The 12,454-nt window shown below is 40.5% G+C and overlaps 1 protein-coding gene across 1 annotated transcript in view; it reads left to right on the top strand.

Annotated features, from left to right (window-relative positions):
* The window catches only part of LOC132381177 (ADP-ribosylation factor-like protein 8A), a 54,544-nt gene that overhangs the window by 18,382 nt on the left and 23,708 nt on the right, over positions 1–12,454 (top strand). Inside the window, exons 2-4 of the mRNA XM_059950469.1 lie at positions 629–709; positions 2,363–2,436; positions 5,586–5,679. Of these exons, the coding sequence (XP_059806452.1) occupies positions 629–709; positions 2,363–2,436; positions 5,586–5,679 (249 nt within the window). The remainder of the gene's footprint in view (positions 1–628; positions 710–2,362; positions 2,437–5,585; positions 5,680–12,454) is intronic.

Genomic DNA, 12,454 nt, shown 5'->3' with positions numbered 1-12,454 from the left:
ATTGTAGATAGTTAGTACTTTGCTCTTCATATTGATATTATTCTGTTAGAATGCAGGTGTACACTGGAATTGCATAATTTATATAGTGAACATAAAAAATGTGGAAAAATTATTTCCCCTATATCCTGGTATTATTTTAATTTTGAGAGAGTGGAGAAAATATAACCAAACAATCTGGCACACAACCATTTCTCTTTTTGGTTATGTTTGATTTATATGACGCAACAAATCAACAATCTTACTCTGCACATTAATTGTTAGAAGTAAAATTGTGTTAAAGCATATACATTACTTCTCCTGAAGAAAGGTCCTTCTCACTTTGTTTCAATTGGAAACTTTTTATATTGTGATCTTTCTACATAACTTTTTCATTTCTATTGTTTGTGTTTTGATTGAAAATATACAAATTTCTACACACTTCAATAAAGTTTCTTGTATGTAAGAATTTTTTTGTGACAAACAATCCTCTTCATTTTTAAAAGATGCTACTCACCATATCAGCAAATAAAACAGGAATTAAAATGAAAGCAGTGTTTTAACTAAAGACTAGTATATAGCAACACTATTAATCTTTCTGAGAAGATGTTTCATTTTTGCTGTTTTCATAAATTTATCTTTGTTTCACCAGTCTGGGCAGTTCAGTGAAGACATGATACCAACTGTTGGATTCAACATGAGAAAAATCACTAAAGGAAATGTCACCATCAAGGTACTTATGATTTTCCAGTGATCTGTTCTTTTTAGAAAAAGGTTCAAAGGTTCATTTATTATCAACTCTAAAAATTTTCCTTCTCCAGATAGCCACAAAATCAAGAAACAAAAGAACGGCAACATGATCATCAACCCCCAAGTCCCTCCTCTCCGCATGAAAAACAAACAGAAACAGAGCAGGCATATCAACACTCAAGCCCCCTCCATCACACACAAAAAAAGAATGAGAAAGATCGGGCAAGAAAAGCTGGATATAAAAAACTACAAGTCAGGATTTTTTTAAAAAGTCTATAGTCCAAGTCCATATCCAAAACGCAGAAAACCTGGGTATCATTCTCCAGGCAGAGCAGCAGGCCTTTCCCTCTTTAGCGGTCAAAGGCAGTCAGTCCCCCCTCTCCATGGCAGAGCGATTTCTCAGTGTTCAAAATGACATAAGAATAAGCCATATGAAAGCTATGATGATAATTCTATTTATAGATCTTCAGGTTATGATATTAACCTGGAGAAGAATTGTTCAAAACACAAATGGTTTGCATGTCAGCAATGCAGCCACAGAGTTCCCACACAGCAGAAGATGCCTGCAGCCCCACAATAGCCGCCAATCCAACGCACCTGATTGTATGTATGGGCTGTACATAATTTGGGCACTTGTAAGCTAGTGAAAATCTATATATCTGTATAATATTCCAGACTGTTTAGTCTGTTTTAGATTTTCAGTGGTACAACAAAATAGTTTAGGTTCTGCTTTTAAATTTCTCAGATTACAGCTTTCATTTTTTTCCCTTCTGTTTAAAAAAATAATGTTAACCTTCGTGTTGAAAGCCCTTTAGTTTAAAACCATGCAGAAAATTAGTCTGGATTACTTGGCCAAAGCTGTACTCTGTTCAAGTATTGAGTGTGGGAAAGGGCAAAAACCTGCTATTCTTTTGTTTCAGGTGAATAGAGTAGCTTCCATTCCCCAGTTGTTTGTTCGAGCTTGTTAATACTTTGAGATTTTTTTTGTTTCCATTATGACTATTCATTTGAGTTCATAATGCTGTAGTGTAAATACATCCTATCTGTGAAATTGTAGTATAGCTTCTGATTTGATTTGGAAGTTTGGAAAAATAATTGAACAGTATGGTGAATAATCATTCATATATTTTCATGCAGCGTTATTTTTGACAGATATTTTCACGTTATTAGTTCTTAAATGTAAGTGTGTTATCTGAAAATTTGGAGCTCCATGAAAGGCAGGCTATTGTGCTATTGTTTTAGGATAGTTCAGTTTGGCTCAGTAGCTATGGCAGATGTTGGTATGGACTTGGTTAATTGGTGCTTTTAGTTCAGCATTTTCAAATGGAATTGGCAATGGTAGATATTTCACTACATCACTGCAAAATGTTCTACTGTTTTGAATTTGAAGTTATACAATCCCTATATCATGTTAGTGAGCATAATTAAAAGTATATAGTTTTATTGCAAAATAACTACACAAGTTGTTTCTATTTGAATGTTCATCTGCCCATAAACATTAATTTACCAACTTTTAATGTTTGAATGTTACAATTTAAGTGTCTCCTTTGTAGTAAACCAGTTTATTATATAGCACTTGGTTATTTGTAAATTATTTTGAATGCAATTTTATATTTACTTGCAATTTTAATTTTAGCTTTGGGATATTGGTGGGCAGCCTCGATTTAGAAGCATGTGGGAACGATACTGCAGAGGTGTCAGTGCAATTGTGTAAGTATTTGAATTGTTTTATCAACTGTGGGGGTGAAGCCAACTATTGTTCAAATTTAATTTGGTTACTGATTCCATACCATAAGAATTTGATGATTTCAGAATGTAATTGTACCTAATTAGGACCATTTCTATTTATGCCTCTTTCAAGTTTGGTTTGCGACAGTAGAGGAGGCCAAAGATAGACATATCGGAATGGGAAATGGAATGAAAATAGATGGCCACTGGGAGATCCCACTTCTTCTGGCAGATAGCATAGGTGCTTGACGAAGCGGACTCCCAATCTATATTGGGTCTCACCAATATACAGGAGGCCACACCAGGAGCACAAGCCATAGTATATGACTCCTACAGACCCACGGTGGAGTGTCACCTCACCTGGAAGGACTGTTTGGGGCCCTGAGTGGTAGTGAGGATGAAGATGTAGGGGCAAGTGTAGCACTTGTTCCGCTTGCAAGGGTAAGTGCCAGGTGGGAGGTCAATGAGGAAGGATGAATGGAAAAGGAAATTGCATCCCCGTGGGAAAACAGAGGGGGAGGAAAAGGTGTTCTTGGTGGTGGCATCTCACTGGAGATTGCGGAAGTTCCGGAGAATTTCATTGGATGTGTAGGCTGGTGGGATGGTAGGTAAGGACAAGAGGAACCCTAACCCTGGTAGGGTGGTGGGAGGATGAGGTGAAAGCAGACATGCATGAAATGGAAGGGATGCAGTTGAGGGCAGCATTGATGGTGGAAAAAGGGAAGCCCCTTTCTTTAAAGGAGGAGGACACCTCCATTGTTCTGAAATGAAAACCCTCATCCTGATGCAGCAGAGACGGGGGAATTGAGGGAAAGCGATGGTGATTTTATAGGCAACAGGGAGGGAAGAGTATTAGTCCAGGTAGGTGTGAGAGACTGTGGGTTTATAATAGACATCAGTAGATAAGCTTTCTCTAGAGATAGAGACAGAGAGATCGAGAAAGGGGAGGGAGGTGTTGGAAATTAACCTGGTAAATTTGAGGGCAGGGTGGAAGTTGGAGGCAAAGTGGATGAAGTTGACGAGCTCTGCATGGATGCAGGATGCTGCATCAATGCAGTCATTGACGTAGCGTAGGAAAAGTGGGAGTGATACCAGTGTAGCTTTGGAACATGGAATGTTCCATGTAGCCAACAAAAAAGCAGGCATAGCTGGGACCCATGTGAGTGCCCATGGCTAGACCTTTTGTTTGAAGGAAGTGGGAGGAGCCAAAGGAGAAATTATTAAGAGTGAGGACAAGTTCTGCTAGATGGATGTGAGTGGTGGTAGAGGGAAACTGGTTGGTCTGATGTCCAGAAGTAAACGGAGAGCTTTGTGGCCTTTCTTGTGGGGGATGGAGGTGTATAGGGACTGGGCATCCATAGAAAAATAGGATGATGGGAACCAGGGAACGTGAATTCATTGAAAAGATCCAGAGCATGTGATGTGTCACAGATGTATGTAGGAAGGGACTGAACCAGAGGAGATGAAACAGAGTTGAGGTATACAGATAATGAATTCAGTCGGGCAGGAACAAGCTGAAACAATCGGTCTACCTGGACAAGTGGGTTTGTGGATATTGGGTAGGGGGTAGAAATGGAATGTGGGGTGTGGGAACTATGAGGTTGGCAGTGGATGGGAGATCCCCAGAGCTATGAAGGTCAGTAATGGAGTAGGAGACAATGGCCTGGTGCTTTTCAGTGGGGTTCTGTTTGACTGGTAAGAGGAGGTGTCTGAGAATTTTTGCTGGGCCTCAGCACGTTAGAGGTTAGTATGCCAGACTACTACAGCACTCCTTTTATCTGCAGGTTTGATGATGAAGTTAGGATTAGTGCAGAGAGAGTGGAAAGCAGAGCATTCAGAGTTGGAATTGGAGAGAGGAGTATTGAAGTCAAGACAGTCAATGCGCCGTCGGTACTTGTCAATGAAAAGATCCAGAGCAGGCAGAAGACCAGGGCAGGGTGTCCAGGAAGAGGAGGAAGCTTGAAGACGGGAGAAGGGGGTCATCGGTATGGGGTGGAGAGTACTTGCCAAAGAAGTAGGTTGGAGAATGAGGCAGTGGAAGAAAGGCTTGTGTCGTGGCGGGTGCAAAGCTCACTGAGGTGTGGGTGCAGGGGGACAAAGATGAAGCCCTTCACTGAGGACAGAATATTTTGCCTCAGAGAGTGGAAGGTCAGCGGGAATGGTGAAGGCCCAGTGCGGATGAAAGCTGGGTTTGGAGGAGTAATGGGGTTGGTAGTGTCTGAGGAAAGGGACCCCAGGACAAGAAAACCTGAGCTAACACGAGGAAATCTGTAGATACTGGAAATTCAAACAACAACACACACAAAATGCTGGTAGAACACAGCAGGTCAGGCAGCATCTATAGGGAGAAGCACTGTCGATGTTTCGGGCTGAGACCCTTCGTCAGGACTAACCGAAAGGAAAGATAGTAAAAGATTTGAAAGTAGTGGGGGGAGGGGGAAATGTGAAATGATAGGAGAAGACCGGAGGGGGTGGGATGAAGCTAAGAGCTGGAAAGGTGATTGGCGAAAGTGATACAGAGCTGGAGAAAGGAAGGGATCATGGGACGGGAGGCCTCAGGAGAAAGAAAGGGGGGTGGAGCACCAGAGGGAGATGGAGAACAGGCAAACAACTAAATATGTCAGGGATGGGTAAGAAGGGGAGGGGTTTTGGTCACACAGTTATGGAGATTTCACACACATTGCCATTTAATCTGCTAAACTCCAGTAGTTCCAAACAGAGATGTTCACATCAGAGAGATTCTGCCTGATATTTATGATTTTGTATGCACCATTGTTAAAATCTGTTTCAGTTAACTTTCTAAATGCAAAATTAATACAACCAGATGTGTTTTGATGACAACAGCAACATTGACCTGAAAGCATTACTCTGTTTCACTCTTCACTAACACTGCTTGCATGGTGGGTATTTCCAGTATGTGCAGGTTTATTTTTACTTCAGGTGCTCCTGTACTTGTCTGGTAGCCCCAAGCTTGGATCCATTAATGGCACTGATGGCAGACAGCGGAATCTTGCAAACTGGCAACCACAGCATAAACCAGACCATCTTGTTCTTGACCAGCTAATTGAATCCATTGTGGGATGCCATTCAGACTGTATTTTTAATGGAGGTTATGTCTTTGCACTCTTTAGGTACATGGTAGATGCTGCAGACCATGAGAAGACAGAAGCTTCAAAGAATGAATTGCATAATTTATTAGAAAAACCACAGTTGCAGGGCATCCCAGTGAGTGCTTCTTTCAATTTATGGTGAATTAAACTGAACTTTAAAAAAAACACTAATGAGAAATACATAAAAGTTAATTGCTCTGACTTAGTGATCTAACATGGTAATCTGCAGCAGTTGTATCTGTTGACTTCTTAAAGGAAAGAAGTTGAAAATAAGTTCAGCATTGATTACGTAATGTTTTCACGCTAAGAATGGGTGATAGAGGTTAAAAAGCATTTTAGTGAACACCTTGTAGCAAATAAAAAAAAAACCTTGTATGGCCATTTGTTATTTGGTTGTTAAACTGTACCTCTAAAATGATCTCTAGGGTTTATACGCCTCTTGACCTCAGCACTAGCTCATACATGGGACAGAGATGCTAGTTTTTTAAATGGACGCATATCTTGAATTTATATAAATCAGTAAATTAGAATACATGGCTAACAACAAGGTCCAGGCAAGCCAGCATTACAATTGCAAAATCTGGCCCACTTTAGAACATTCAGAACAATAGCATTTAATTGTACCATAAAGGAACTAAATTGTAAGATTCTCATTTCAATTATTACAGTTGACTAAACACATTCATACTACTTTAAGTGGTTAGTAACTTTTTTTTTTAGCCAAGAGCATTTTTCCGTTTTGCTTTTGGGGTGATTTATATTCACTACTGAAATACAGTAGATTTTGGTTCATTGGGACACATCAGGACCAGAACATTTTGGCCCAATTAAATGGCTGTCACAATTGGCTAAAGTTTCATGGAAATATTTAAAAAGACATAAAAAGAAGACCAATAACCTTTTAAGTCAGTGACAAATTATATATTTAAATTAAATGTAGAATAAATAAGAACACTACCAATAGTACTATAAAACTGTGTATTAGATCCTAATAGTTATTGATGCCGTGTTCTTTTAATTGACTAAGTGAATAAAATCAGTGCAGACACCTAATGCAATGATTTCAACAATTGCTTTCTTCCATATCTTAATTTTCATTGTAACATTTAGAATGATTGTCTGTACCTTCAAATTTTTTATATTTCCTCACTTGTTGAAGTAATGAAATAATTTCATTTTCACTTCTCAAACACAAGGAAATCTGCAGATGCTGGAAATTCAAGCAACACACACAACATGCTGGTGGAACACTGCAGGCCAGGCAGCATCTATAGGGAGAAGCACTGTTGACGTTTCGAGCTGAGTCCCTTCATCAGGACTAACTGAAAGAAAATTTAGTCCTGACGAAGGGTCTCGGCCGGAAACGTCAACAGTGCTTCTTCCTATAGATGTTGCCTGGCCTGCTGTGTTCCACCAGCATTTTGTGTGTGTTGCTTCATTTTCACTTCTGGCTGTTTCTGGCATCTCCAAACCTCAATGCTTGAAACTGCAGTGAGCAAGCAATGTCTGAATTGTCTTGGTTCTTACTTCTTGCCAACTATCAATGACAAAAATTACAATGACAAAAAAAATGAACACAAACACACACAACTAACAGTATATAAAAGCTGTTCTCTCTAAGCACTGTGTAATGTCTAAAGGCAGCACAGTAGTTGTAGAGGTTAGCACAACTCTTTACAGTACTAGCAACCCGAGTTCAATTCCTGCCGCTGTCTGTAAGGAGTTCTCCTGATAACTCTGTAGGTTTCTTCTTGGACTGTGGGAGGAAACTAGAGCACCAGGGAGCTACCAGTTGGCAGGTTAACTAGCCATTGTAAATTGTCCCATGATTAAGTTGGGGGTTGCTGTGTGGCATGTCTCAAACAGCCTTTCGTACGCTGTATCTCAATGAATTAATAAATACGTACACACAACTTACACTAGTCAGAAACTGGCAATAGTCTACTGTCCCAATTAAGTGGTGTAGTGTCCCAAGTAAACAAAGGAAATCCTGGCTCTTTTCTCAACAAGTTTTTATTCTTTAATAGTTGTCCAATTAACCAATAGATCAATTAACTGGAGTCCTCTGTATTTGAAAATTTGTCTACAATATGTTGTGCTTTAACTTAATGGATCTTTTTGCCAAAGAGAAACGTTGAAATAGTCAAATTATGGAGAAATTATTTTTAAAAATTCCTGATTTAAAATTAATTGATGCACCTGATTGCATCGGTTTCCTCCTCAATCCTAAAAGTGTGCAGGTTGGTAGGTTAACTGGCTACTGTAATTGCACTTTGCATGTAGAGTGGTTAAAATCTGTGGTGATTTGATTAGAAAATAGAATGAAATTGAACTAATGGAGAATTCAGGAAGAAGATGGCACTGGTGAAGCATGACAATGGTTTGAGAGCAGCTAACAAAACTACCAACAAATCTACTAAATACACTTCTTCAGGACTATGATCACAGCAATCTGCAGCCTAAAGGATTCGGTGAACTGAACCGTCAAGAATGCAGATATAGCGCGGCAGTCATTGCTGGAGCGGACTTGAGGCCGGACTGAAACTTTACGCCGATTGAAGCAGCAGGACCCGGTCCCGAGAGTGGATAGCAGACTGATGTTTGGCTGATGTAAGCACTGAGACAGATTAAAAAGATTAAGGTGTTGAGGCTCAGCATGAAGGACAGATCAGTATTCTCACTACTCTGTGAGACTTTACTCACCTCAGTGCTAAACTGTCATTGACACTTGCCTCAACGCAGAACTGTCGCCATGGCTGTGGACTTACTTTTGGTGATTCTGTAGTTCATCATCTGTGGATTGATTGCTTCTTTTTCTATTGGTTGCACAATTTGTTCTTTCTTTTTCACACATTGGATGCGTGACTGTCATTGTGGTGTGGGTCTTTTTGTGACTTTTATTGTCTTTAGAGTTTAGTGGCTGCTTGCAAGAAGATGAATCTCAAGGTACATACAGTTCTTTGAACTTGGTGCCCGATGGTTGGCATGGATTAGTTGCCAAAGGGCCTGTTTCCATGTTTCTGACTCTAACATGATAATGATTCTTTTTTAAAATCTGGTGGATTTCTTTAATCAAAAATAATTCAAGAGGGAAGTATTACTGTCTAAACCTTTCTACATACACATACTGTGCCTTGGAAAAAGTATTTACCCCACAACTGTTTTCATATTTTATGATCTCATTTTCTGAATTTGAAATATATTAAAGTTTTTTTGAGCTAATCTACAAAACATTGTGCAGCATATCAAATCAAAAGAAAAATTCCAAAACCTGTCAACAAGTTATTAAAAATTAAAACCAACATTGTGAGGCTGAAAAAGCATTTGTAATTACTGCACTAACTTTGCTCAGGTGCCATACTATATTATTACCCTTGCCAACTTACCCAGGTTGGATGTAGAAAATTGGACGATCACCTGAATAAATGCCTTCTCTCTCTCTAAGATCTGACAGTATGGTAGATTTTCAACAGACCAACCAAAGTGAAGGCAAAAGTGCATTCAAGGGAAATCAGCAAAATGACAATAGAGAAGCACAAATCTGGGGAAGGGTAGAAGACAATCTGAAAAACACAGAACGTGCCTTGGAGCTCGGTGCAGTCAATTGTGAAAAAGTGGCAAAATTTGAAACCACAGCCACACTGGTCAGGCTGCCCTGCTAAACAAAGGTTCAAAGGTTAATTTCTTACCAAAGTTTGTATGCAGTACACAACTCTGAGATTTGTCTTCTCCCGATAACCACATAACAAAGACAAACCTTGGAACGTTATTCAAAGACGAGCAGCAAAACCCTGCCCCTGCACAAAAAAAGGGCAAACGTCAACCCCCAAACTCCTCCACCCCCTGCACAAAAAAAAACAATGAGAAAGAATGGGCAAAAAACACAAAGATATAAAAACCGTAAGACTGAAAAAGTCCATAGTCCAATCCATAAACATCATGGAAAGAGAGATACACCGTTCAAACACGGAGGCCTACCTTCTGGGTACAGCGAGCTGTCACACAGCGATAAGCCACCACTCGGTCTCCTTCCCGGGAGCAGAGGGATCCCATCAGCAATCAAAAGGCAGGCAGTTGGCACTGAGCCTGTGCTCATCTTCTGCATTCGTCTCAAAGTTTCAATCTTCCCCAACACTTTGGTGGTTAATGGACGCTTCAATCTGCGAAATGGAGTTGAATGGGCTTGCACCCCATGGCGAGGTTTCTTTGCTTTGGGTGTTTGATCTCGCTTCCTGGATCTTTTAGGGACAGCAAAGTGCTGGATCACACAATCGATCTCCAGACCGCAAATTGCAGGCTCTAACAGTTCCAGAAACACATTTAAGATGCAAAGCAGACATAAAAGAAGTGAAATGAGCACTTTTGTGGACTATCTGGAGTATTGGACGCAAGCGCAATCTTGACCGGTATGTCGCCAGAAAAGAATGGCACTTATAGGAGAGGCTACTGTGACACCAACAGTCACTCTGAGTGAGCAGCAGAAGTCAGTGGCTGTGACTGGAGATGAAGTTCATGACTCCACAGTCTTTAAGGCCTTGCACAATAGATTATGGAGGAACAACAAGGAAGAAGCCCTGGCTTAAAAAACAGATCCTTGCTCGTAAAGAACTTGCAAAGCGCCACTTAGACAATACATTGAAGATGTGGAAGAAGGTTCGAAGAGACTAAGGTGGAACTTTTTGGCCTCAACACTAAGCAGTACGTACATGTGGCATAAATCTCATACTGTGCATACAGGTGGTAACACCATCTCTACTTTAAAATACAGTGGAGGTAGCATCATGCTATAGGGATGCTGTTCAGCAATAGCGTCTGAAAATCTGGATTGATGGGAAGATGAATGCTGCTGAGTACAGCGAAATGCTAGATAAAAACGTACTAGCCCCTGTCAGAAAGTTTAAAGTAGGCAGGAAGTTTGTCTTTCAGCAGGACAACGACCCAGTGCGCACTGCCAGAGCAACCATGGAATGGCTTCAAGTGAAGAAACTTGATGTCCTGAGTGGTCCAGTCAGATTCCTGAATTAACCTGATCAAACATCTCTGTCAAGTCCTCAAGATTGCTGTCCACCTGTGCGCTCTGATTGACCTGGCACAGCTTGAGCAATTTTGTGGGAGGAATGGACAAATCTTGCTTCATCACATTGTGCAAAGCTAATAGGGACACCCAAAAGATTACTGGCTGTAATAGCTGCGAGAGGTGGTTCACTAAAATATTGAGAAAAGAGGGATGAATACTTTTGAACTGCTGAGATTTCAGATTTTGAATTTTGAGTTTTTCATGCTTTACAATTTCCCCTGTTTTTTGGGCTCTACTGTGGTGGGGGGGGAGGAGCATGTGATTCACAAATAAAACTTCTTAGTTCAATTGATCAAAATCCTTGCTTGCGGCGACCCACTTCCCAGCGCACTCAAACCGGCTCACAAAGCGGCGCGCGCCGGCATTGAGGCCGGTCCCAAAGAGGGCACTAAGCCTACTTCACCGGCAAGGGGAAAAGCCCGCGCGCGGGACGGGACTGTGAATACTACAGTATTCCTGCCCAGGGAGGGCGGGAACAAGAAGGCTTTAAAGCGAGGCCGCAAGGTTTGAATAAACCTCTTTCGCAACTGCAGCTCACTGACTACGTGTTGTTATTTCAGTGCTGTGTGTAGCACACCGCTACAGCTTGTAATATTCATTCATGTGAACAAAGAGTTGGGGGCTGAATACTTTTACAAGGCATTCCAGTTCCTGAGATGCATCAATATCGTCTTTCGTAAATCATTTTAATAATCCCAATAGTGCTGTGTAAATGATAGGTCCCAGACTGGATAGATATACAATATTTCTACATGCCGCTTATATTGGATAATAGAAAATTGTATTACAGTATTTAAAGCTGTACATAAAAGGGATGTGTTTCCAAATTAAAATCCTCAGTTAATCTTGATCGTTGTTGAGGAAAACAATCGGTCAGAATTTCATGGCTCGATCTATCCTGGGCTGAATCGCTGCCTATTGTTGCACAACTGTGGCTAACTTGGGGAGGAAGTCCTGCCCTTGAACTAATTAACATGGCAAAATGAGGGCAGAAAATATTAATGACACATTTTGACCCTTTTACATTCTGGAATGTTTAGAAACTATGGAAATATAAGTAAATATAATTTTAAAAAGTGCATGCAGGTTTTCCTATGTGTTAGTTAATACTAAAGTAACTAACCTTGCCCCTTGCCCAACCATCTCCATTGGGGAAAAAAGAGATCTTTGATCATGTGTTGGATTGGACTTTTTTTCTTTTTCCCTAAATCTCACTGGTGTTCATTTTGGTGTGAACTGCTGAGGTGTTTTATATATAGAGAGATAGATAGATATAGATATTTATATATGATATTGGCTCACTGGAAAATTATGCTGGTGAGATAGTAATAGGGGACAAATAAATGGCAGATGAATTTAATGAGTACTTTGCATCAGTCTTCACTGTGGAAGACACTAGCAGTGTGCCAGAGGTCCGTGAGTGTCAGGGAGCAGGAGTCAGTGCCATTGCTATTGCAAAGGAAAAAGGGCTGGCAAAACTTTAAGGTGGGTAAGTCACCTGGACCAGATGAACTGCATCCGCGAGTCCTGAGAAAGGCTGCCGAAGAGACAGCAGATACATTGGTTATGATTGTTCAAGATTTACCTGATTCTGGCATGGTCCCAGAGGACTGGAAAATTGCAGTTGTCACTCCACTCTTTATGAAGGGAGGAAGGCAAAAGAAAGGAAATTATAGGCCAGTTAGCCTAACCTCTAGTTGGGAAAGTGTTGGAGTCTACTTTTAAGGATCAGGTTTCAGGATACTTAGAGAGTATTGATAAAATAAGTCAAAAGTCAGTACGGTTTCTGTGAAGGGAAATCTTACCTGACAAA

The sequence above is a fragment of the Hypanus sabinus genome, chromosome 25 (assembly GCF_030144855.1).
Source record: "Hypanus sabinus isolate sHypSab1 chromosome 25, sHypSab1.hap1, whole genome shotgun sequence".
Lineage (NCBI taxonomy): Eukaryota > Metazoa > Chordata > Chondrichthyes > Myliobatiformes > Dasyatidae > Hypanus > Hypanus sabinus.
This window is presented reverse-complemented; position numbering and strand designations above follow the sequence as displayed.